Source organism: Aegilops tauschii, chromosome 3 (assembly GCF_002575655.3).
Source record: "Aegilops tauschii subsp. strangulata cultivar AL8/78 chromosome 3, Aet v6.0, whole genome shotgun sequence".
NCBI classification, from domain to species: domain Eukaryota; kingdom Viridiplantae; phylum Streptophyta; class Magnoliopsida; order Poales; family Poaceae; genus Aegilops; species Aegilops tauschii.
Genome location: NC_053037.3, coordinates 29,269,021 through 29,296,256, shown reverse-complemented (window position 1 = coordinate 29,296,256; position 27,236 = coordinate 29,269,021). Strand labels below are relative to the sequence as shown.

The window sequence follows — 27,236 nt, the reverse complement described above, 5'->3', positions numbered from 1 at the left end:
CATATTCATCAGGATCAATCAAGCAGGAAGTAGGGTATTACCTCCATAGAGAGGGCCCGGACCTGGGTGAACATTGTGTCCCCTATCTCATGTTACCATAGACCTTAGACGTACAGTTCGGGACCCCCTACCCGAGATCCGCCGGTTTTGACACCGACAGGGGGCTCTCTCTCCCCCTCTCTCCCGGTGGCGCTGGAGTGCCGCCGTGGCAAGGATCGTGATGGAGATCTACATCAACCACCTTGCTACCGTCTACACCAACTTTCTCCCCCTCTATGCAGCGGTGTGACACCCCTTCTCCCCGCGCAAACATGAGGGGTCCCGGCTATAGGGTGTTGCAATACGTTCATGATTTGCCTATGGTGCGTTGCGAGAGTGACAGAAGCTTAAACCTGAGTAGGTGGGTTGTTGCGTATGGGATCAAGAGGACTTGATACTTAATGCTATGGTTGGGTTTCACGACCTTAATGATCTTTAGTAGTTGTGGATGCTTGCTAGAGTTCCAATCATAAGTGCATATGATCCAAGTAGAGAAAGTATGTTAGCTCATGCCTCTCCCTCGTATAAAATTACAAGAATGATTAACGGTACTTGTTATCGATTACCTAGGGACAAATAACTTTCTTGTTGACAAAAGCTATCCACTTTTATTATCTTTCAATTTTTTCGTAGTTTTATTCTCGCAAAGTACTCCTAGTTTTATCCTTGCAAAATAGTTTCCGTCTTGTTTCCGGTAAAGCAAACATGAAGTGTGCGTACAGTTGTATCGGTGGTCGATAGAACCTGAGCGAATATTTGTTCTGCCTTTAGCTCCTCCTTGGGTTCAACACTCTTATTTATTGAAGAAGTCTATTGATACGTCTCCAACGTATGTATAATTTATGAAGTATTCATGCTATTATATTATCCATCTTGGATGTTTAATGGGTTTACTATGCACTTTTATATTATTTTTGGGACTAGCCTATTAACCCAGAGCCCAGTGCCAGTTCCTGTTTTTCCCTTGTTTCAGTGTTTCGCAGAAAAGGAATATCAAACGGAGTCCAAACGGAATAAAACCTTCGGGAGAGTTATTTTTGGAACGGAAGCAATCCAGGGGACTTGGAGTGCACGTCAGGGAAGCAACGAGGGAGGCACGAGGTAGGGGGCGCGCCCTCCACCCTCGTGGGCCCTCGTGGCTCCCCTGACCGACTTCTTTCGCCTATATATCTCCATATACCCTAAAACCATCGGGCAACAGAATAGATTGGGAGTTCCGCCGCCGCAAGCCTCTGTAGCCACCAAAACTCAATCGGGACCCTATTCCGGCACCCTGCCGGAGGGGGAATCCCTCACCGGTGGCCATCTTCATCAGCCGGGCGCTCTCCATGATGAGGAGGGAGTAGTTCACCCTCGGGGCTGAGGGTATGTACCATTAGCTATGTGTTTGATCTCTCTCTCTCGTGTTCTTGAGGTGATACGATCTTGATGTATCGCGAGCTTTGCCATTATAGTTGGATCTTATGATGTTTCTCCCCGTCTACTTTCTTGTAATGGATTGAGTTTTCCCTTTGAAGTTATCTTATCGGATTGAGTCTTTGAGGATTTGAGAACACTTGATGTATGTCTTGCCATGCGTATCTGTGGTGACAATGGGATATCACGTGATCCACTTGATGTATGTTTTCGTGATCAACTTGCGGGTTCCGCCCATGAACCTATGCATAGGGGTTGGCACACATTTTCGTCTTGACTCTCTAGTAGAAACTTTGGGGCACTCTTTGAATTACTTTGTGTTGGTTGAATAGATGAATCTGAGATTGTGTGATGCATATCGTATAATCATACCCATGGATACTTGAGGTGACATTCGAGTATCTAGGTGACATTAGGGTTTTGGTTGATTTGTGTCTTAAGGTGTTATTCTCGTATGAACTCTATGATAGATTGATCGGAAAGAATAGCTTCATGTTATTTTACTACGGACTCTTGAATAGATCGAGCAGAAAGAATAACTTTGAGGTGGTTTCGTACCCTACCATAATCTCTTCGTTTGTTCCCCGCTATTAGTGACTTTGGAGTGACTCTTTGTTACATGTTGAGGGATAGTTATATGATCCAATTATGTTATTATTGTTGAGAGAACTTGCACTAGTGAAAGTATGAACCCTAGGCCTTGTTTCCTAGCATTGCAATACCGTTTACGCTCGCTTTTATCATTAGTTACCTTGCTGTTTTTATATTTCATATTACAAAAACCTATATCTACCATCCATATTGCACTTGTATCACCATCTCTTCGCCGAACTAGTGCACCTATACAATTTACCATTGTATTGGGTGTGTTGGGGACACAAGAGACTCTTTGTTATTTGGTTGCAGGGTTGCTTGAGAGAGACCATCTTCATCCTACGCCTCCCACGGATTGATAAACCTTAGGTCATCCACTTGAGGGAAATTTGCTACTGTCCTACAAAGCTCTGCACTTTGAGGCCCAACAACGTCTACAAGAAGAAGGTTGTGTAGTAGACATCAAGCTCTTTTTTGGCGCCGTTGCCGGGGAGGTTAGTGCTTGAAGGTATATCTTTAGATCTTGCACTCAAATCTTTTAGTTTCTTGTTTTAGCACTAGATTATTTTATAAAAGAAAACTCCAAAAAATGGAATTGAGTTTGCCTCATACGCTTCATCTTTTTAAGATCTTTCGTGAGTATGATGGGAAGGAAAATTGTGCCAAAGTGTTAGAAGAAGAATGCATTAGAATGTTTGGCACTAAATCTTTGAATGATGAGAATGATTGCAATGTTGTTAGTACGAACTCCTTGAATATCCATAGTACTAATGATGATTGCACTAGTTATGATGAAAATGTCTCCTATAAACATGTCAATTTTTGTACAGTGCATTGGGTTTGCAAGTACACACCAAATAGGGAAGATAGATATTGCAAGAGGCATAAGCATTTAGAAACTAAATTGTTGCAAGAAAGGCTAGATGTTTGTGCTGAAAATTTAAATTTTCTTAGCCGTACTTGTGAACTTTGCAATGAACGGGGTCATTTAACTATCCGATGCAAATTGTTTCATGATCTAATCGTGTCCAAAAATTGTGATGACTTGATTTCCCTTACACATTATAATGAACTTAGTTTGCTTATGGGTTACGAAGAAATGAATCGTATAACTAACTATCTTCCAGAATTTGCCAGTGATAAACTTCTTAATTTTGACCTAGAGGAAATTTATATGTATTGTGCGGTGAATTGCATTGAAAATCCTTATATTGCCAATTACATAAAGAAAAGAAAGCAAATAGAAGATGAAGAGAATACTAATAAAAGGGAAGAGGCTTCCCAATATCCTCCTATTATTTCTTATGATGAATCAGGTAACGAGGAGGAGCTTTCTATTCAACCAATCTCATCAATAAGGAGCTCAAAAAAGAGGGATAAACCCGCACTTAATGTGAAGAAAAAAAAAGAAAAAACGGAGAAGCAAAGGTAAAAAGGTAACCCTCCCAAATGATGTTGCTCCTACTACTCATTGTGATGATGATAATTGCCATACTATTGGTGCTATCCATACTATTAATGATGAGAGTGATTATGCTTATGATATGAAAAGGCCCAAGCTTGGGGATGCTATGTTTGATGAAGATGATGTTTCTGAGAATATATTTGCCGCAATTAATTTTTGTCCCAAGCTTGGGGATGCTACGTTTAATGAAGATGATATTTTTAGTCTCCCAAGTTTTGATATGCAAATTTATAATGATGATAGCATGCCTCCTACTTATGATGATTATATTGATGAAAGTGGGTTTGGAAGAGTGTCAACTTTAGGAAGTAGTGATCCCACTATTTTGGAGGATGTTGAATCTTATTGTGACAATTATGAAAGTGGATTTGGAGAGGTCATGACTTTATTTAGTGATGATTCCACTATTTTGGAAGAGGTTTCAATCGATTATGATGAGAACAAAGTTGCTACTTATGATGATTATTGTGATGAAACTTATGCTATAAAAAGTAGTGATGACTATATTTATAAAACTTGTCATGATTATGATTCCCCTTTTTATGAACATTACTCTTTTAATGTGGAAACAATTTATAGTATTCGAGTCTCTTATGATACTCCCACTATCCTGAAAGAAAAGAATTTTGCTTATGTGGAGAGTAGTAAAGTATCTATGCTTGTAGATCATGAAAAGAATTCTTTAGGTGCTGGTTATATTGTTGAATTTATTCATGATTCTACTAAAAATTATTATGAGGGAGGAATATATGCTTGTAGGAATTGCAATAATATCAAGTTTCCTCTCTATGTGTTGAAAATCTTGAAGCTATGTCTGTTTTGCTTTCCTATGCTAGTTGATTATTGTTCCCATAATTTGTTTGCTCACAAAATCCCTATGCATAGGAAGTGGGTTAGAATTAAATGTGCTAGTCATATTCTTCATGATGCTCTCTTTATGTTTCAATTCTTATCTTTTATGTGAGCATCATTGAAATCATCATGCCTAGCTAGGGGCGTTAAACGATAGCGCTTGTTGGGAAGCACCCAATTTTAATTTAGTTTCTTGCTTTTTGGTTCTGTTTAGTAATAAATAATCCATCTAGCCTCTGTTTAGATGTGGTTTCATGTTTTAATTAGTGTTTGTGCCAAGTAAGACCTATAGGATCTTCTTGGATGATAGTTATTTGATCTTGCTGAAAATTCCAGAAACTTTCTGTTCACGAAAACAATTGTTAAAAATCACCAGAACGTGATAAAATACTGATTCTAATTGAAGAAGATCATTAAACAAATTTTCTAGGTCTTCCTATTTTGGTAGAATTTTTGGAGCTCCAGAAGTTTGCGTTAGTTACAGGTTACTACAGACTGTTCTGTTTTTGACAGATTCTGTTTTTCGTGTGTTGTTTGCTTATTTTGATGAATCTATGGCTAGTAAAAGATTTTATAAACCATATAGAAGTTGGAATAAAGTAGGTTTAACACCAATATAAATAAATAACGAGTTCAATACAGTTCCTTGAAGTGGTGTTTTGTTTTCTTTCGCTAACGGAGCTTACGAGTTTTCTGTTGAGTTTTGTGTTGTGAAGTTTTCAAGTTTTGGGTAAAGATTCGATGGACTATGGAATAAAGAGTGGCAAGAGCCTAAGCTTGGGGATGCCCAAGCCACCCCAAGGTAATATTCAAGGACAACCAAGAGACTAAGGTTGGGGATGCCCCGGATGGCATCCCCTCTTTCGTCTTCGTTCATCGGTAACTTTACTTGGGGCTATATTTTTATTCACTACATGATATGTGTTTTTCTTGGAGCATCATGTCATTTTGTTTTGCTTTGCTTGCTGTTTGAATAAAGTATCAAGATCTGAAACTCTTAAATGAGAGAGAGTCTTCACAAATCTACATAATTATTTAACTACTCATTGATCTTCACTTATATCCTTTTGGAGTAGTTTGTCATTTACTCGTGTGCTTCACTTATATCCTATGAGTAAATGGTTGAATGATTTGAATGTCATAAATCTGGAATTATATATGTTTTATATGCTTATCCCATGGGGAGTAATGACTTTACATATAATAAGTAGAGGTGGTAAATTTTTTGGAGGTTAGCAAACATTGTATTGGTCACTTGAACAATTCATGAAAGAATATTGAAGGAAGAGAGATTTGACATATAAATATACTATCTTGGATATCTTCTATGATTGTGAGCCCCATTAATTATTTTCAAACCTGAGCAAATTGGTTGAAGTTGGACAAGGAAGACAACATAATGAGTTATGCTTGGGTATATTTGTATAGAAGTTATATTGTTATGGATCCTCTAACATGTGGTGCTTGCTTTTTAGAATCCTTTGCTAGCCAAAATATCTGTACTAAGCGGGAATACTGCTTGTACATCCAAATCCCTTCAACCAATTTTCTTCCATGAGTGTCCACCATACCTACCTATATGCGGTATTTACCTGCCGTTCCAAGTAAATTTGCATGTGCCAAACACTAAACCTTCAAATAATAATCTGTTTTGTATGCCTGAATCGCTCATGTAGCGACTAGGGTCTGTCAGTATCTTCCATGCTAGGTGGGTTATTCTCAAGATGAGCGGACTCCGCTCATCATTCACGAGAAAAATGGCTGGTAACTGGGATGCCCAGTCCCATGATCAAAAGATCAAAATCAAATCAAAAATAATTGCAAACAAAACTCCCCCAGGATTGATGTTAGTTGGAGGCACCCGTTGTTTCGGGCAAGCCATGGATTGATGATTGTTGGTGGAGGGGGAGTAAAATCTTTACCTTTCTGTTTGGGAACCGCCTATAATTTATGTAGTATGGAAGATATTGGGAACTCTTTGTCGTTATGTTGAAAATGAAAGCATACCTCTCAAAATTATTTTCATCTCTATTTGTGCTTCGAGCTGTGGCACCTTTGCAAATCCCTGCTTCCCTCTACGACGGGCCTATCTTTTACTTTTATGCAAGAGTCAGAAGTATTCCTTCTCATTCCAACCTACTCTTTAGTTGGCAAGCATCATGTGTTGGGGAAAGATCTAAGCATATATGGCCATTCAAATATATTTGATCATGAATTATTATTGTTGACATTACCCTTGAGGTAAAAGGTTGGGAGGCGAAACATTAAGCCCCTATCTTTCTCTGTGTTCTATGAATGCTATTTGTCCTAAAAACATGCTTTGAGTGGTAGCAATCATGGAAGACTAAATGATAGTTGAGTATCTGCAGTTTGCTAAATCAAAGCTCTTACATAGACTCTTCCTGAAAATAAGATGAATTGTAATTGTTTGATGACTAATAACACGGTTTGGTAGTTTTCAAGAAAGTTTATTGTATATACTTTAACATGTGAATCGTTTGTTACTTGATCATGAAAAGTTCTATGAGTTGAGCTACTGTTATGACATATAATGATGCTACAAAAGGTGATTGAAATTATCATTGATCAAACTTATGCACCTGCTAGCATTCACACTTCATAAATTCTTTCTTTTATCATTTACCTACTCGAGGACGAGCAGAAATTAAGCTTGGGGATGCTGATACGTCTCCAACATATCTATAATTTATGAAGTATTCATGCTATTATATTATCCATCTTGGATGTTTAATGGGCTTTACTATGCACTTTTATATTATTTTTGGGACTAACCTATTAACCCAGAGCCCAGTGCCAGTTCCTGTTTTTTCCCTTGTTTCAGTGTTTCGCAGAACAGGGATATCAAACGGAGTCCAAACGGAATAAAACCTTCGGGAGAGTTATTTTTGGAACGGAAGCAATCCAGGGGACTTGGAGTGCACGTCAGGGAAGCAACGAGGGAGGCACGAGGTAGGGCGCGCGCCCACCCCCCTAGGCGCGCCCTCCACCCTCATGAGCCCCTCGTAGCTCCCCTGACCGACTTCTTGTACCTATATATCTCCATATACCCTAAAACCATCGGGGAGCAGAATAGATCGGGAGTTCCGCCGCCGCAAGTCTCTGTAGCCACCAAAACCCAATCGGGACCCTGTTCCCGCACCCAGCCGGAGGGGGAATCCCTCACCGGTGGCCATCTTCATCATCCCGGCGCTCTCCATGACGAGGAGGGAGTAGTTCACCCTCGGGGCTGAGGGTATGTACCAGTAGCTATGTGTTTGATCTTTCTCTCTCGTGTTCTTGAGGTGATACGATCTTGATGTATCGCGAGCTTTGCTATTATAGTTGGATCTTATGATGTTTCTCCCCCTCTACTTTCTTGTAATGGATTGAGTTTTCCCTTTGAAGTTATCTTATCGGATTGAGTCTTTAAGGATTTGAGAACACTTGATGTATGTCTTGCCATGCGTATCTGTGGTGACAATGGGATATCACGTGATCCACTTGATGTATGTTTTCGTGATCAACTTGCGGGTTCCGCCCATGAACCTATGCATAGGGGTTGGCACACGTTTTCGTCTTGACTCTCCGTTAGAAACTTTGGGGCACTCTTTGAATTACTTTGTGTTGGTTGAATAGATGAATCTGAGATTGTGTGATGCATATCGTATAATCATACCCACAGATACTTGAGGTGACATTGGAGTATCTAGGTGACATTAGGGTTTTGGTTGATTTGTGTCTTAAGGTGTTATTCTGGTATGAACTCTATGATAGATTGATCGGAAAGAATAGCTTCGTGTTATTTTACTACGGACTCTTGAATAGATCGAGCAGAAATAATAACTTTGAGGTGGTTTCGTACCCTACCATAATCTCTTCGTTTGTTCTCCGCTATTATTGACTTTGGAGTGACTCTTTGTTGCATGTTGAGGGATAGTTATATGATCCAATTATGTTATTATTGTTGAGAGAACTTGCGCTAATGAAAGTATGAACCCTAGGCCTTGTTTCCTAGCATTGCAATACCGTTTACGCTCGCTTTTATCATTAGTTACCTTGCTGTTTTTATATTTTCATATTACAAAAACCTATATCTACCATTCATATTGCACTTGTATCACCATCTTTTCGCCGAACTAGTGCACCTATACAATTTACCATTGTATTGGGTGTGTTGTGGACACAACAGACTCTTTGTTATTTGGTTGTAGGGTTGCTTGAGAGAGACCATCTTTATCCTACGCCTCCCACGGATTGATAAACCTTAGGTCATTCATTTGAGGGAAATTTGCTACTGTCCTACAAACTTCTGCATTTGGAGGCCCAACAACGTCTACAAGAAAAAGGTTGTGTAGTAGACATCATGTAAAAACGATCCCATATACTTGTGGGTTATCACTGTTAGAGTTATATTTATTGTGGCCTTTGCCTTTTTTTATTATGGCCTTTGGCCTCCCTCTGTTCATGTATATATGGAGGCTTTAGGCTCTTGATAATACAACTAGCATATTTCCCTGACATGGTATCATGAGCCTAGGTTGTTTTTTCGTTCGGGCGCCCCAACTCGCCCTCCGAATTGAGTTCTTCCTCTCGATCTCCCGATCATATCTTACGAGCGCTCCTGCCCTTCTCCTCTTGTGGTGAACGCTGCTCCGCTCGTACTGCCGCTCTCCTCCTCTAGTCTGCAAGCTGCTTCTCCTCCACATATCCCACCACGTGTTGGTGTTCGATCTTGTAGCCCCGCTGCCCGATGCACCTGCCTGCTAGCCTCCAATCTCGATTCAGCCCTCAACGTTGACCCACGGATCCAGCCGCTGCCCGCTCGATCTGCCTGTCGACGTGCTGCGTTGACCCGTGGATCTGGCCGCTGCCCTCCTGATCTACCCGTTCTCCTCCCACAGAAGTCTGGCTTGTCCAGCAGCCGGCGCCTGTCAGATCGATCCGCTGCTTGTACGTCCGCTCGTGGGATCCAGTCGCCGCCCGTGCAAGCTAGCTCCTGTTTCGCCGTGTATGTGCTGATGCCTTGACGTTGTGCTAGTGTGCTGCTCCCGCACTGCTTTGGCTTCACGTGGTGAATCTCCAGTGCCTGCTGCATCTCTCGCCGGCGACTCCTGCAGGCCCGCGTCTGTTCCACTGTGGAGCAGCTGTTCATATTGGTTCACGCATCTGTTTGATTCCAAAAAAAGAGAAAGAGAGAGAAAACAAGAGAGATAAAAAAGAGAGTAAAAAAAAGCTGCTATGATGTTTCCCTCGGGCATGCATCTCCGTCGCTGCGTGCAGACTTCTGACGGTGTTTCCTATATTGATCATGTGTCGCATATGGAACGTCGCTCTGCTTGATGCTGGCCCTCGACGCTCAGATGGTCTCTAGGAGCTTGACTGGCTTCATCTTCCCTCCACTGCCACCTCCGCAAGTGTCGCAGCACCTGCTGCTGCATCTGCCAGTTCTTTTCAGCAGTGGCATCATTGTCTTGGCCATTTATGTGGTTCTCGTCTCTCATCTTTGGTTCATCGCGGTGTTCTGGGGTCTGTCCCTGGTAATGCTTCATTGGATTGTCTAGCTAGGTTGTAGACTTGGTAAGCAGGTTCAGCTACCCTATCCTCAAAGTGAATCAGTGTCCGAGCTCCCTTTTGATCTCGTTCACTCTGATGTTTGAGCATTTTGCCTCTGTCATCACTGCAGCTGGTTTTTCGCCCAGTGTTCATGATCCAGCGCTTTTTGTGCACCTTTCTGCTCGTGGCCGCACTCTTCTTCTTTTTCTTCTATATGTTGATGACATGATCATCACTGGCGATGATCTTGAGTACATTGCCTTTGTCAAAGCCCGTCTCAATGAGCAGTTTCTTACGTCTGATCTTGGACCTCTTCGTTACTTTCTTGGGATTGAGATTTCCTCCACCTCTCATGGATTTTTTATATCCCAAGAGAAGTATATCCAGGATCTTCTTTCTCGTGCAGCTCTTAGTGATGAGCGCACTGATGAGACTCCTATGGAGCTTAATGTTCACCTTCGTGCTTCTGATGGTGAGCACTTGTCTGATCCGACTCGTTATCGTCATCTTGTTGGGAGTCTTGTCTATCTCGCTGTCACTCGTCCGGATTTCCAGTTCTTGCCGTTCGGAGCAGGGCGGAGGATGTGCCCTGGTATGAACCTCGGAATCGCGAATGTGGAGCTTATGTTGGCAAACCTTGTGTGCCATTTTGATTGGGAACTTCCGCTTGGGGTTGAAAGAAAAGACATTGATATGACAGAGGTGTTTGGGCTAACCGTCAGTCGGAAAGAGAAACTACTGTTGATTCCAAAATCACGCATGTAGTCATGAAAATAAAACTAAGCTAAATAGTGTGTTGTATTGCATAATGGTTTTCTTTGTAAGGAAGGTGCTATCAGCAATAATGGTACAAATAAATAGTGGCCAATTCTTCCTTCTTATAGCTACAAATATTTTTGTCAGACGTCAATGGAAAAGTTTGACTACTAGCTACTTTTATCGTTACGTACAAATGAAATAAACAAAAATGTGTAATAGAACCCAGTGCCCCGACAGCCTCCTATCCAGTCCATTCAGTGAGTCCAAAATTTGTGCTAGACACTATCCAGCTGCAGACGCTTTGCAGTATTAGCAGGCTTTTTTATGCAGGCAAACAGTGACGGTAGGTGAAATAGGTCTGGCTGGAGTAGGCACACTGTAGCACCATCACGTGAACTGCCCCTCTCGTACGTTGTGCGCATCTCTCTCCACTCATGCAAAGTTCTTCCCCAACAGCTATGGCCCTGTTTGGATACTCTAACTTAGATAAAGGTTAGAGTTAGTTTATAGCTCATGACTAACTCTGAACTAACTCTAGCGAAAGTGATGTTTGGATGACATGGTTAGATTAACAATAAATGCACTAGAAGAATTAGCTTCAATTAGCAACTTTTGAGTGGGATAGTTTTTCTGGATGGGTTAGATGGAACTAGCTCAAACTAGGCCTCATGTTTGGATACTTTAGAGCTATTTGAGCTCAAACTAACTCTAATCCATAGATCTAAATAGGGCATATATCAGGTCAGGACCCCGTGGACTGTGTTCGCGAAACATTGTATTATTTTTTATTCACCCGGGCAGCGACTAGATGGTCATGAGACCTCTGTTCCTTTCTTCTTTTTTTAATAGTTTCTACAGCTCAGATGGGGATTGAGTAACAGCTCAGATGGGTTCTCCATTTGCGACGAAACCATGCTTTTTCTCCATGTATATTTGAGAAACAGCCCGTTAATTTGTGACATTCATTTGCTTTAGTATTGTTGGCAGCAGGATGGAAGGGATGATTAGGATTTAAAATAATAGAAAACGTCACAAATAGCAGCAGACGATTTTGGCTGGGAGTCTGCAGCAGATCCCGAGCCGCACTGTTCACATGTGATGTGTGATAGGACAAGGCACTGTTTCAACTAGGATTACTATTCATGTATTCTGCAAATTGCAATCGGGTAGCAGGCACGGTTCACATCACGAGGGAAACGAATCAGTTGAGAACGGTGAAGATCACAGGGTGCCCCTATCCCGGGAGTCAAAAGGCCGGTCTCATGAAATAAAATATAAATTACATAATGTCAATGTACTTTTTGAGTAAACTATGGCTTGGTTGCCTGCACAAATGGGACGAGACTTGCCTGCTCCCTTCCCATACTCCCATCCGTGCTCCCGCATACGTGGCTTGATTTGATTGGAAGAAAATAAGGCCCGGCCCCACCCCCTGAAAATCAGGGGGGGAGATGATTAGATTAGAAAAGAAAAAGGAAAAAGAACAGCCGTAGGATGAAGTGGGAGCACGGATGGGAGCATGGAAAGGGAGCAGGCAAGCCGGATCCGCACAAATGCACGGGCAAATTGACAAACACCAATTGAAAATTGGCATGCTTCGCGGGGGGCGGGGGCGGAGCTGTAAATGGCATCCTGCCCCTCTCCTGGCGGCACAGGGGGAACCCTAGCCGCCGCGGTTTACAGTCCTTGCCGACTGTCTCCCCTGCATTGCCGTCGCAGGAGGGCCAGCCGGCGAAGCCGTGCCGGACCCCAGGAAGGCAGCGGTGGCGCGGATCTCGATCCCGCTCGCCTCCAACCCCGTACCCCGCGCCTCGATCTTGCCGCGGCGGCGCCCGCGCCCTGCTGCTCCGGCGGCGACGGCCTCGTCTCGCACGTCTCCGGCCAGCGGCGGACCCCCTCCCCCCGTCTTCCTCGGCTGTCGCGGGCTCCTCCCCACGCACCTCCATCCACTCCGCCCGTGACCTGGCGATCCTCCCGGCGAAACTCGCCCCCCCCCACCAGCTGCTGCTCGACCCTGCCTGCCGGCGTTTCGCGGTCGGTCGCGGGGCGCTCGCGGCCTGCCTCCCGTGCAGGCGGGCCCCTCGTTTCCGGCGGCCCTCCCTCCACCTGTGTTGGAGGACGCAGCGATGCGTCTGTGGATGTGGCTGGCACGGGGCCCCTCGGGACGGGTCCTTGCTGGCGCTGCTCCGGCCCCGGCGGCTGCAGGCCCGCGTCTCTCCGATGTCCGTCGCTGCCGGCGTCCTCCACCGGGCAGCTCCGGCCCCGGCGACCAGGTAGCTGCGCCCCTTTCGGCTTCCTGGTTCGCTGACGTCCAGACGGTTACGGCCACGACAGCTCGGATATGCGTCTCTCCAGTCCTTGCTTGCCGGCGTTGTTGGACGCCGTTGCGCCAAGACCACCGTGTGGTTCGCCTCGTCGCCCGCCCTACCATGTACACCTCAAAGCCCCCTCTTTTGCCAGATCCAAGCCCATGGTTCGGAGGTGGTGCCACCTCCGGCGGCGGGTGCAGCCCCGCCAACCCCCCTGACTTGGCGGTTCCGACCAGCTTTGGTCTCCCCACCTGCGATCCCTGATTCAGCGGCTATGGGATTGCTCAGCTTTAGCCAGGGAGAGATCCCTGCTCGGCTCGTCGGTGCTGGCAGCGACGGCGCCCGCAGGTGTCGTTTTCCTTCTTGGAGGCGCTGCCAAGGCCGCGCCTTTAGCTGCGCCCCTCTTCGAGCTCAGGGGAAACCCTAGGTCCGGGTCACCCGGACCGGATAGTGACGGAGTCTCGGCGTCGTCTTCCTTCTTAAAGGCACTATCTTGCTCGCTCGTGGTGTTCTCGATTTTTGGCTCGCACGGTGTTGGAGTTCCCTTTGGTTTGGCATCGTCGCTCTTGGCTCAGGTTTGGTAGGTTTAGCGGTGATGTCCCCTCTATTTGGGCCGAGCATCCCTTGTCTCTCTGCTCCGGGCACCATGTTCACGCCTATCTGCGTTCGTACTCATTCTTCTCCTTCTATCAATGAAATGATACGCAAGATTTGCGTATTCGCGAAAAAAACTGGCATGCTTAGTAGACCGTAAAAATCATATGCACAAGTCTGGCCGAAAGAACTCTAAATCCTACCGATAATACCAAGGAGCGGGAGTAAAAATATCAACGAAATTTCATAGAAATTTTCTAAATTTCCGTGGGATCCAAAACATTTTTAATCCTGAAATTTTGAGCCCAATTCAAACTAATTTATTTAAATTAGGTTAAAATCCAATGAAATTTGAAATCTCGAAATCTGTTTTTTTTCTTAAAAAGTTCTTATATTGGGTTGAGACCCGAAATTGTTTTGTTTACGAAATTAAAAACCTTGCCAAGGAGAACATATATCTCTAAACTTGTGAACATCTCTGAAAATAATTCACCACATATATAGTCGACGAAGAGACATGTTTTTATATTTAATTTTGAAGCATGACAAAAAGACACTAATTAGAAATTTCCAGCAAATGAGAGCTACGATGGCACAAATTTCCACGTCTAAATTTGATTCACATGACACTATGAAACAGGTTTAGATCTAAAGTTTTTGGGTCATAGAACATTGAGGGTGTTTTTATTTTTTGAGGAATTGGGACTGTATGTTATGTGCTGAGTTTTTCTTGGGATTTTCACAAAATTTTCCAATGGTAGCAAAGATACATCCACCTTCGAATTTCAACAAACCCATCACTCAAAGCAAACGTTTCATGCATGTGTGGATTAATTTACAAACGTATATATCATCAATCAATCGACACAAACTTATTCATCGGGCCCAACCGATTCCAAGTAATCCTCCCAATCACGAGCATGCGATGCTGGAGGAGAAGGGCCTGAGGCTGAACTTGGTGGCCGACGCGTAGTTGAACGTGATCTTGTATCCGTAGTACACCGGGGAGCCGTTGTTGAGGGTGCCGAGCTTGCCATCGGCGTCCGGCCGGAAGACCGGGGGGTCCACGGGCTCGGAGGATTTGAACCCGGGGGCAAGCAGCTTGACGTCCGTCTGTGTGCAGATGCACTTGTTCTCCACCTCCACTGCGTACTCCGGGTTCCCTCCGGCGTTCTTCCCCGTGGCGGTCTGGGTCACGTGGAGGTCCGATAGGGAGCACTCCGCGTTGCCTATACCATCAGAAAAGAAACAGGAGTTGATGAAATTCAGCATGAGATCTGTCTGATTTGGATCAAGGCAAGGCAGTGAATATGAATGGAGTACCTCTGTTGCAGAGGGAGAAGAGCATCAGCATAGCAAAGATCTTCATCAGCTTGGCCTCCATTGTTTCTCTCGTATACTTTTACTGTACGTGTGTGTTGTGCTTGTTGTAAGGCTGTTCTGCATCTTTCTCTGCCGACTATTTGTAGGCCTAGATGGAGCAGTTTTATGGTGCGGTGTGTTGATTACGCCCTATTTACCTCTGTATAACGCTTTTAATTGTTTTTACGATTCCAAAATTAAGGAGGTGTATATGCCATGCCAAGGATACGTTGCAAACCTGTGATATCCATATGTTTATTTGCCGATTGGTTTCCATACAATAATTTCGAAAGATCAGTTACTTTGATTTATTACTATTCCACAGAGATACTAGGATCGCATCCGCCTCACACTTGATTTTCCTACATCTGGTCCTCCATCGTTTCATCTTTCCTATTCTACGGGTTCTTTTTTAGTCACGCATGTGCCCTCGTTTCTACCAAGAAGAAGAGGAACAATAAAACAGAGCCAGCAAGGAGAACTCTTCATGATCCTTTCTTTTTTGCGACGATGTATATTTTTCTTTGCGGAAAACTTTCAATTTATCCATCGTCAATCATGGCAGTATAATGAACACATGAAATACTAAAAATTACATACAGATCCATAGACCATCTAGTGACGACTGCAAGCGCTTAAGCGCAACGTCGTCACCACCCCAAACTCGCCAGAGCCAGGAAAAACGTGTTGTAGTAAACACCAAAAGTTATCGTGCGAAGGCCTCATAGGACCAGCACACCAAGACGGCTACCACCGCCAATGAGAGAAGCGTAGATCAGAAGGATACAACCTGAAAACACACTTACGTAAACGTATGAAGACTAAATCCGAGCGTATCCCAAAAGACAACCACCGACGGAGAGATCCACCGGAGACACACCTCCACACGGCCTCCGACAATGCTAAATACACCACCGGGATGGGCCTAGGCATGGAGAAACTTATTCCATCTTCAGCGAGCCATCGTTGTCTTGTCTTCCCGAGAATGATACAAACCCTAGCAAAACTCGAAGAAACATATAAAACGGAACCCTCCCACCAACAAGGGTTGAGATCCATCGCGTCCCCATGGCTCTTAAGCCCCATGAGACAAGGCAGATCGACGGCATCGCAGATGGAAGATAGAAATCCTAGCGCATGTTCGCTTGGAGGAGAGATGACTCGGAGCATCTTCTTTCTTCCTTGCTTGTTATGTTTGCTCTGTACCTCTTAAATTAATCCCAGGCAATGACGCCATGAGTTACCCGAGAGAACCAAAAGAGCACTCTCGGCAAAATAAAATGACTTCACGCCCGCCGGGTGAGGACGCCGTCATGTCTTTGCCGAGAGCCAGTGTGAAAATCGGCAAACACATTCCCTATTGCCGAGGGCCAGCTCTCGGCTTACCTCATACGAGCAACTCCCAAGAACTGCCACGCGCGTGTCACCTTTTGCAAAGAGTACCGCCAAGATCTCGGCTTTCCAGGCATAAGCAACTCCTAGAGCTTTCCTGGAGTCTGCCTGATGTTCATTTGGTTGGTGTCTTCAGAATTTTGATGCGAGCCTGTCCTGAATTGCCCAGGCATGAGATTAGCCTGCCAGTCGTCCACTTCCATCCGCCTGGACGGCAGGCAACACCAGCCTGATGCTGATCCCGCAGGTTATAGATGAGTTATGGGCTGCTTTGTTAGTTCTATGTTTGTTTATTCCTCCCAGACCCAGGATACAATCCAAACAGCTACCTCTCCATGCTGCTTGGCCAGGCTAGAAAATTGAAAATCACAGGCGCATATCTGGCAGCAGCTTCGCCCAGGCATGTGGCCCAGGCTTGCAACCAAACTAGCCCTTAGTTGCTTGTCCCACGAAAAGCGGTGCATATTGGTCCTGAGGACCTTCCTTTCTTTGTTGTAGCCAGCGCAAAGGGATGTACTCCCAAGTCATTGCAAATTGTAAGCTTTGCGACAAATCCCACAATGCATCTTGCCTAACCATCTCAGATCTAATCTCGTTCCCGAGGAAAAGGCGAGTCACACTCTCTACATCGTCCCTTCCATTGAATGCCTCCCATCTCCTATGTCGGCCCCGATGATGACAGGGGAGGGGTACCGTGAACTGCATTAGAGTATTTGTGGTAGTAGTTTGGGGTTCCTCCCCGTGTAGTTAGTGAGTCCAATGGTGTTCCTCCATGGTTGCGGAATAATCTTAGGTCCATTGTCCCGCTAATGTTCTTCTTCCCGCGGCCAACAACAGATCTAGGAGGTAGTGTGATGAATAAATCACTACCACAGTTACACCCATAGCCCTGCTGCTACACAGATTGGTCCCAATTACTAGAGCTCCTGCACACTAACTAAAATATTAGGTACTTTCATTTCTTGGAACCATTTACAATGTTTATGAGAATATGATGCTGCCTTAACTGAATATGATGTTGCCTTAACTGGATATGTTTTTATTTCTTAGTAATGAAGGGCCTAGCATGGCCAAGAGGGATGAACATTGGAGCTTGACGAAGCATGGAGAACAAGGCAGTCGCGTAAGGGACCACAAAGATGTTTCGGGGTGAAGATTCGAGAACTTTGAGGCCGCCATCATGACGCGAGGAGGCACGGACAAAATATACAAACACTGTACTTCGTAATTTTGTCCATAGACGTATATAGGTTTTGTCCCACCTCACTTTTGGGCCAGACCCATGTAATTTTGAAATACCAGAGCAGAGGCTATTTTTAAAGTCCATATTGATAGGGAAACCGACGTATTATGGATTTTATTCCCACCTTGCCAAGGGACGATGAAATTCCCCAGCCATCAATACAACCTTTAGGGTGTCATTTAGACTAGGTTTTGTTTAGTTAGAAATTAGCCATAGTTGTAACTTCGTGTTCTTTGACTGTGTCCAACAACCAGTCCAACATCACTTTTTGGAACCCCACTTTCATCAACAAAACTTTCATCTTAGGTTGCAATATCTGGATTGTGAACCCCACTTTCATCAACAAAACTTTCATCTTAGGTTGCAATATCTGGATTGTAAATCTTAGTTCTTGCCCATTCTCTGTTTGCTTGCACGAATTAGACCTTCATATTCAGGTTGATCATGCTTCGGTGTTGTCAGTAACCTTCTGAAGTTGGTTTAGCTTGCTAAGGCATGACATCTTTGTACAGTCATTGTCGGATCGTCAAAGGCCACTCCATCAAAAAATAGTTAGCCATCGTCAAAAGATCGACACATGTTAGCCACTATCATAGTGTCAGTGTTTTCATTGGGGTAACGAGGCGGCGGTGGTGTCCCAACACTACTGGAATCAGGGAATTTGCCATCAGCTTGTTCTTTGCCGTCTGCTAGCTGACGGCAAAGAGGGTATTTGCCGTCTGCTTTCAAAAAGCAGACGGCAAAGAACTGGCTGATGGCAAATATACAGTTTGCCATCCGCCATTTCTTTGCCGTCGGCCAGCGGACGGCAAAGGACCAGAAGGCAGACGACAAAGAGTCCAACTGGGCCCCACTGGACCCTGCGGCTGATTAGGGCAGACGGACGGGTTGGATGCCATCTGCCAGATCTTTGCCGTCTGCCTTTGGGACCTTTGCCGTCCGCCAGCAGACGGCAAAGGGTCGTTAAGCAGACGGCAAAGAAACACTCAAGGCAAAGAGAAAACAGAACACGCGGATCAATCACCTGGATCGATAAGTTGGCAAGATCTGAGACGCACGCTGATCACTCCGTCGGACGCATACCCAACCCACCCACGATGCACGCGCCCCCAGGGAAACACCCACGCGCCCCACGTCTCACCCCACCCCACAGTCTGCCTTATCCACTTCTCACCCCCACCCCACCACATCTCTCTCTCATCTCTCTCCCTGCTCTCGATCCACTTCCCCCGCAAGCGCTCGCCACCACCTCGCCGGCAGTCCCCGGCCTCGCTGGCCGCCATCGGGCCCGCCGGCCATGGCCCGGCCCCGGCCTCGATGGCCGCCATCGCGCCCGCCGGCCATGGCCCGGCCCCGTCGCCCGTCGCCCCCGGCTGATTCCTCTGCGCCCCGTCGCCTCTCGCCCCGTCGGCCTCCTCGCCCCGTCGCCTTTCGCCCGGGTGACCTCCGCGCCCCGTCGCCTGTCGCCACCGGCGGCCTCCGCGCCCCGTCGCCTATCGCCCCCGCAGGCCTCGGCCCCGTCCCCCCCAGGTCTCTGTCGTCCCCGTCCCCCCAGGCCTCTGTCGGCCCCGGCGCCGTCACCCTCCCTCGACGCCGCACCATATTCTGCCTCAAGGAGCAGCGGTAGGTCCTCGGGCGTCCATGGTGGCGGTGGATATTGTGGTTTTTGTGCTGACTTTGTGTAGATGGATAATGTTGTGTTCATGTAAATAGAGTAATTTTGTGTAGATGGAGCAGATGCAAATCTATTCTGTGTAAATAGACTAATTTGGTATTGTGAAATTTGTTCATTCGTCGTCGATTGTTGGAACAAAGCGTAGATGGATACTGTGGTGCACTTGGGCTGCTGGTTCACTATATTTTAATAAACAAAATCCTTTGATGTCTCTGATTGTAATAAACGTGTAGATGGATATTTTTGCCGTCTGTTATTAGTCGGCAGACGGCAAAACATTAGTTTGGCGGACGGCAAAGCCTCCGTTAGCACCTACCGTGGCTAACACCCACTATTTGCCATCCATTTTCTTTGCCGTCCGCCACTGACGGCAAAGGCCTCTTTGCCATCCGCTGCAAAAAGCATACGGCAAAGAAGGTGTTTACCGTAGCCTACTTTGCCGGAGCCTTTTGCCGTCCGCGGCTGACGGCAAAGGCCTTTGCAGTCCACCGTTCATGCCTTTGCCGTCCGCCGTGGCAGACGGCAAAATAGCTGATTCCTGTAGTGCAAGTTGGAATAACATCATCTCTATCCTATTCCCTCTCCAGCGATACACCTAACCCGATGGAGTGTGCGTGGAGGCATGTTTCCTGTGGATCTGCTTGGGTCCAGTTGTCGACGTTCTTGAGACAGATAATGTCATTGAGCGATGATGTATTTTTTCAGAGAGCTTGCAAGTGGTGGATCGATATTGTAAGGCACAAGACAGGCGATTTACTGAGGTTTAGGTCCTCTAGAAGGAGGTAAGACCCTACTCTGGACTTTGGTGATTGTATTGCTTGAGTACTCACCGTAAGGAAGATCTGCTTGTTGTGTTACAAGCTCGTGACCATGGCGGCAGAGAAAAGAAGATGGGGGTAGGTGAGAATCCTTGCTCTAGAATGATCATGAATGTCTTGGATTCCCCGAGGTCCCTAGCTCGTCTTATATACATGGCCGAGTTAGGGCTACATAGCTTGGGGCGGATTGTCTGTGGATTCACACCCCTTATCCCCGTTGGACCATGTCATGTATGGGTAGCTCCTCGTTCCCTTGCCTCCCAGGTCGGTGTAGTGTCTGGCCGGCAACTGGGCCCGAGAGGAAGATTCAGCGCCTCCCCAAGGGACGTCTCGAGCCCCTTGCTTGGCTAACATATCGGCTGTCATATCCTCATCACCTATAAGCATTCGTCTTCTGTGAATATATTTGAATCTGGCCAGGAGTCGGTCTCTGGTGGATCTGTCTGGATGGGTCGGCCCCCATGGTCCATAATTAACAAATTTTTCATATTAATAGCTCCCAGAACATACGACAAAACTTGTGCTTACCTTCTCTGCCATGAACATTGGTCAGGTCCACATTGGACTAATGAAAAAATGTTGGCCTTGGTGCTTTCCTATTCTTTGCCTCTTGGTGCAGGTGTATGTCCTGCTAATGGCGGTGATTCAAAGCATTGCTCTCTTTACATAGTGGATCCACCCAAATCTTGCATCCCTTCCCATCATTGTTCTTCGCCAGTCTCACCATTGATTTGGTTGTTGACATCATATGCTGATAGTGCCTCAGAAATTTGGGATCTTGATTCTGCTCTGGGCAGAGAATCACTGATTTGTTTCTCGGTCTCGATCCAGCCCCTCGCCCTAGTTTTCGCTCTCCGCCCAATCTTCCACAACCACTTCCTCTTTGTGTTCTTGATGGGTCCAATAGAGAGATGGATCTTGGGAGGGGATGGATGAGAAGCTGGAATACGGGGGGAATGTCAGGTGAATCCTTGAAGAACAATGATTTGAAGGGATTGAACTTGGGTTTGACCATATCTTAGCAGGAGGTCGATGAGTGATTCCGGCACGAGGTCCTTTCCTGTCAGTGGCCACTACATCGATGGATGGCAGATCTCCCGGCGCGTTCTCTCCGAGCTTTGGTGAGGGAGCTCGCATTCTCTCAGAGCTCTAGATAAGAACTGGACGAGATTCAAATTTTGAATGGTTGCACACCAGATTTGGCCAATAAACACTCTTTGGAAAACTAGGTACTATCTATCCTCAGAGAGGAAGAAGAGTACGCGCTGTAGGGGCGGCATTAAACAGGTTACCAAGGGTGATGCCAACACAGGGTATTTTCATGTGTATGCTAACGGATGCAAACGCAAGTGATCGATCCTTCGCCTCCAATCTGAGCAAGGTTTACTTGTTAGCCAGGACGCTATTGTTAGGCATATCTATGAGTTTTACATATGCCTTTTAGGAATAGCTGACGTGAAACTCCAGAGCCTCCGACATGATTTGGGGGATTAGTCGGAGTGGGTCCCATAGCAAGAAAACGACACCCTCGCTCTCTCCTTCCTTCATAACGAGATTGATGAGGCTGTCTAGTCTATGAAGATAGATACTGCCCCCTAACCCGACAACTAGCTGTAAGACGATGGATTTGGGGGAACCGGCTCAACCCTCTAGGGGTGGCCTATCTCATATATATAATGAAGGGGTACAACGTTACATCATACGTACATATACGTATACAACTACAGAAGCTATACAGTCTAACACCCTCCCTCAAACTTAGCCACTTCCTAAAGAATCTAGAAGGGTAAGATTGCGCCGACAAGTCTCAAACTGTGGAAGAGGTAATGGCTTGGTGAAGATGTCTGCAAGTTGATCCTTGGAAGAGATGAACTTGATCTGTAGTTGCTTCTGAGATACCCGTTCCCGTACAAAATGATAGTCCACTTCGATGTGTTTCGTTCGGGCATGGAATACCGGATTAGCAGATAGGTATGTAGCACCGATGTTATCACACCAAAGAATAGGAGACTGTGATTGAGATATACCCAGCTCCTGAAGCAAAGACTATATCCATATAATTTCTGCAGTTGCATTAGCCACAGCCTTATACTCTGCTTCAGTACTGCTACGCGAGACAGTAGCCTGTTTCCGAGCACTCCAGGCGATCAAGGTAGAACCAAAGAACACAGCATAGCCCCCCGTGGATCGCCTGTCATCCGGACTGCCAGCCCAATCCGCATCAGAGTACGCCGAAATGACCCCAGAGGGGTTCGGTCGAATGTGCAAACCATAGGACAACATGAAGCGAATGTAGCGCAAGATGCGCTTTACCGCAGACCAATGAGTGTCACGAGGTGCCTGGAGATACTGACATACTCTGTTGACAGCAAAGGATATATCTGGACGTGTGATCGTCAAGTACCGCAACCCACCAACGATACTCCTGTACTGTGTCACATCAGCAGAAGGCAGGAGGTCACCATCGGCAGCAGTGATCCTGTCAGTAGCAGACATTGGTGTAGTAGTTGGTTTGCACTTAAGCATGCCAGCCCGCTGCAACAAATCCAAAGAGTACTTCTTCTGCGTCATAACAAGACCATTGGAAACAGAAGCAACTTGCACACCAAGGAAGTAGTGAAGCTGCCCAAGATCTTTGACCGCAAAATCAGCACCAAGAGACCGAACAAGAGCAGCAGCAGCCGACTGAGAGGAACTGACGAGTATAATATCATCCACATAGACCAGGAGATACATGGTAACTTCGGGCCGTTGTAGAAGAAATAACGAAGAGTCAGCAGCTGATGATGCAAAACCATGAGCACGAAGGGCGGTCGCAAGACGAGCATGCCAAGCACGAGGAGCTTGCTTCAGACCATAGAGTGCTTTAGTGAGCCGACACAGATAATCGGGACGATCAGGATCAGAGAACCCGGGGGGCTGCCGCATATAGACCTCCTCTTCCAGAACACCATGGAGAAAAGCATTCTGCACATCAAGCTGACGAAGAGACCAACCCCGAGTAACTGCAAGAGAGAGAAGAAGCCTGATAGTAGTAGGTTTAACCACTGGACTGAAGGTGTCTTCATAATCAAGACCATAACGTTGCCGAAAACCTCTAGCAACCAGACGCGCCTTGTAGCGCTCAATAGAACCATCAGAATGCTTCTTCACTTTGAAAACCCATTTAGAATCAATGACATTAACACGGGGTGGTGGCGGAACAAGAGTCCATGTCTTGTTACAAGAAGAGCATGATACTCCTGCTCCATGGCCTCTCGCCAATGAGGTATACTCAGAGCAGCTTGATACGTATGAGGCTCAGAGGTAGGATCTGCACGAGCAGCAGCCAGACATGCGGCCAACCAAGCAACAGTACCATCAGTGCGCTGTTTGGGCTGAAAAACACCACTGCGACTCCGTGTGTGTGGTCGTCGAGGGACCACAGGAGCCACCGGAGCCGGAGAGGACTCAGGTGATGAAGGCAGCGATGGCGATGACGACTCTGCCAGCGACGGGGAGGCCTCAGAGAGCACCGGCGAGAGCACAACAGAGGCAGGTGAGCTCGGCCCAGGCGAGTACGGCCCGGGCGAAACCGGCGAGGCGGGCCGAGGGGGCGACGGGGCCGGCTCAGGGGCCAGGGGCGCCGAGGCCGGCGGGGCCGAGCGAAGCGAAGAGGCCAACTCAGAGGCCAGGGGCGCCAAGCCGGTCGGCCCAGGTAGCGACGCAGGCAGCCCAGAGGCCGATGGCGCTGGTCCAGAGGCCGGGGGCGCCGAAGCACATGGCGCGGCAGGTGGTTCGATCGAACGTGCATGAGCACGAGTACCGAAGCCATGCAGGGAAATACCCTGATCGTCATGATCCGCTGGTAAGACCAGCGAGGGAGACGATGGCGCCTCCAAAATTTCCAAACGAGCCCCACGTCCAGTGCCTGCACCATGGTTAGGCAACAATATAGGAGAGTATGCAACATCATCAAATTGGTCAGATGCAACAGAGGATGAATGCAAAGATGGTGGCTCAGCAGTGGACACAGGAAGCTTGGCAAAGGGAAAAACATGCTCATCAAACACGACATCCCGAGATATATAGACACGATTGGTGGGAACATGAAGACATTTGTATCCTTTATGAAGAGAGCTATAGCCAAGAAAGACACACTTCTTGGAACGAAACTCAAGCTTGCGCTTGTTATACGGCGGAGATGTGGCCAGCAAGCACACCCAAAAACCTTAAAAAAGGTATAATCAGGTTGTTCATTAAGGAGAACTTCAATGGGAGTCTTCATATTCAAAACACGAGTGGGAGTACGGTTTATGAGAAAACATGCAGTGGTGAGAGCATCACTCCAGAACCGAAACGGAACCGATGCATGGGCCAAAAGAGTAAGACCAGTTTCAACAATGTGGCGATGCTTACGTTCCACAGAACCATTCTGTTGATGTGTATGGGGACATGCTAAACGATGAGCGATCCCAAGCGACTGAAAGAAGGAGTTGAGGTTGCGATATTCGCCCCCAAAGTCTGACTGAACATGAACAATTTTGTGCTTGAGAAGACGTTCAACATGTTTTTGAAACTGAACAACAATGTCAAACACACCAGATTTGCGTTTAATAAGATAAAGCCAGGTAAAGCGACTATAAGCATCAACGAAACTGATATAATAATTGTGACCACTGACAGAAGTCTGAGCAGGACCCCATACATCTGAAAACACAAGCTCTAAAGGATGTTTCACCTCACGACTAGACTCCGAAAAAGGAAGTTGATGACTCTTCCCCTGCTGACAAGCATCACACACTGCTATATCTTTAGTACTAGACATGCTAGGAAGCTCATGACGACGCAAGACATGACGAACGATAGGTGTGGCCGGATGACCAAGACGAGCATGCCACTGTGACGGAGATACCCGAACTCCACTGAACACGCGAGCGACACCAGGATGCCCTGGCACAACCGCCCGCTAAGAAGAATGTCCCTCGTGGCCCGATCCTTAATAAAAAGATCAAAAGGATGAAATTCACAAAGCACATTATTATCACGTGTAAGTTTAGGAACAGAAAGAAGATTACGTGTCACAGAGGGAACTCTAAGCACATTACGAAGTTGAAGACTCCTATTTGCATGCCTAGTGGAAAGAGATGCTTGACCAATATAAGATATATGCATACCTGCTCCATTGGCGGTGTGGATCTTGTCAGAGCCGTGATAGGGTTCGCGAGTATGGAGTTTGCCCATCTCACTCGTCAGGTGCTCCGTTGCCCCAGAGTCCATGTACCAGTGGGGATCAACAGAGTAGGACTGAGTGTGCCCTTGCTGCTTCGTGGACACTGGCCGATCTGCCATGGCCACCTGACACGCAAAGTTGCGCGTGTCCTTGCCATCATTGCCCAGACCCAGAAAACTTTTCTGAAAGCGTTTGTGACACCTAGAGGCCCAGTGCCCATCAAGGCCACAGAGCTGACACACGCGCTTACCACCAGCCCCCGGTAATGTCGCAGAAGCAGGGGGGCCGAGGCGGGCGGCAGTGGCAGCCCCGAAGGGGTCCTGGATGATGAAGAAGGGCGGCCACCCTTGGTGGCGGCGTTGGCCGAGAGGGAGCCCCCACTGACCCTGGAGCGACGCGACTCGACCCGCTGTTCCGTGAGAAGGAGGCGGGAAAAGACCTCATGCGCCATCATGGGGTTCGAATTGCCCCGCTCGTTGATGATCTCGACCAAGGCGTCATATTCCTCATCAAGGCCATTGACAATGAACGAGTTGAACTCGGAGTCGGTGAGGGGCTGTCCGATGGAGGCCAACGTGTCGGCAAGGCCCTTGACTTTGTTGTAGAACTCAGTGGCCGTGGAGTCCAGCTTTTGACACTCACCAAGCTGACGACGAAGTGCGGAGACACGAGCCTGCGACTGCGCTGCAAACGAGCGCTCAAGGATGGTCCATGCCTCATGAGACGTCTTGGCAAAGACAACAAGTCCGGCAACAGCCGGAGTAAGTGACCCCTGGATGGAGGAGAGGTTTGCCTGGTCCTGCCCTGTCCAAACACGGTGCGCCGGATTGTAGACCGGGCCGTGCACGCTATCCACCAGCGCAGGGGGACAGGGGAGAGAACCGTCCACGTAGCCTAGGAGATAATGACTCCCGAGGAGCGGGAGGACCTGCGCACGCCAGAAGATGTAGTTGTCTGATGACAGTTTGATGGTGATGAGGTTCCCAAAGTGAAACGGCGGCGGCGGCAAGGAGCCCGCGGAGTAGCCTGCCGGAGGCGGATACGCCATAGTGGCAGAGATCGCGGGTGCAGCCGCAGTAGCAACCGCGGGTGGCGTAGCCGCGGGAACAGACGGCGAAGGGGTTGGGCCCGAGGCAGCAAAGCCAGCCATCAGGGCCGACTGGGGCGCCACCAGCGCGAGGGGCTGGCCACCACTGGATGGAGCGATCGGGGCATCGCTGATGGAAACGGACGACGAGGCGCCCGCTGTGGCACCAGCAGTGTGAGCCACGAGCGCGTGACCAGGCGACGAGGAGAAAAGAGAGCCGATGCTCCTCGTCCCGATCGGAGACGTCGAGGCCGCTGCAAGGTCGAGGGGTCGGGAGAGAAGCGCCGCGAGGGAGGCCGGCAAGAAGCTAGCCGTGGAGGAGCCGGAGGCGGCGGGACCTGACATGGCGGCGGCGGCGCGGCGCGATCACAAGGATGGCGGCGCGGCGCGATCGACAGGAGCAGCGGCGGCGGGTTTGGAGGGTTTTGGCGGAAGCGTGTTAACCTAGGCTGATACCATGTAAGACGATGGATTTGGGGGAACCGGCTCAACCCTCTAGGGGTGGCCTATCTCATATATATAATGAAGGGGTACAACATTACATCATACGTACATATACGTATACAACTACAGAAGCTATACAGTCTAACACTAGCCAATTGCTTTTTTCCGGAAGTTCTGGGCGCTTCTTAAAGAACTGTTCTATGCTATCATTAGTGGGTTCACTTTAGGCACTGTCAACATCTCGCTCCTTAACTACAGTGTTATTAGTATGATCCCAACGGTTAAGGGTGCACATTCGATCAAACTCTTCCATCGTATTGTGTTGATCAATATGCCTTTTAAATTTTGCGCCAAAGCTTACACGACACAATTGTTGCCTATAGCCCAGCGTGTTATCCACAAAAGCCAATCCATGTTTCTTA

At 47.1% G+C, this 27,236-nt stretch overlaps 1 protein-coding gene across 1 annotated transcript; it reads right to left on the bottom strand.

The window, feature by feature from the left end:
• Positions 1-14,493: 14,493 nt before the first annotated feature.
• Positions 14,494-14,965, bottom strand: LOC109786746 (TPD1 protein homolog 1-like). Its single transcript, XM_020345305.1, has 2 exons — positions 14,905-14,965; positions 14,494-14,810 (listed from the first exon to the last, which is right to left on the bottom strand). The coding sequence occupies exons 1-2, from the start codon at positions 14,963-14,965 to the stop codon at positions 14,494-14,496; spliced, it is 378 nt and encodes a 125-aa protein (XP_020200894.1).
• Positions 14,966-27,236: the final 12,271 nt, after the last annotated feature.

What these genes read in the sequence shown, in the direction of transcription:
- LOC109786746 (XM_020345305.1), bottom strand. Translation starts at nt 14,965, where the DNA reads ATGGAGGCCAAGCTGATGAAGATCTTTGCTATGCTGATGCTCTTCTCC. An exon ending in CTTCTCCCTCTGCAACAGAG is followed by an intron (nt 14,811 to 14,904) that starts GTACTCCATTCA and finishes CTGATGGTATAG; the next exon opens with GCAACGCGGAGTGCTCCCTA.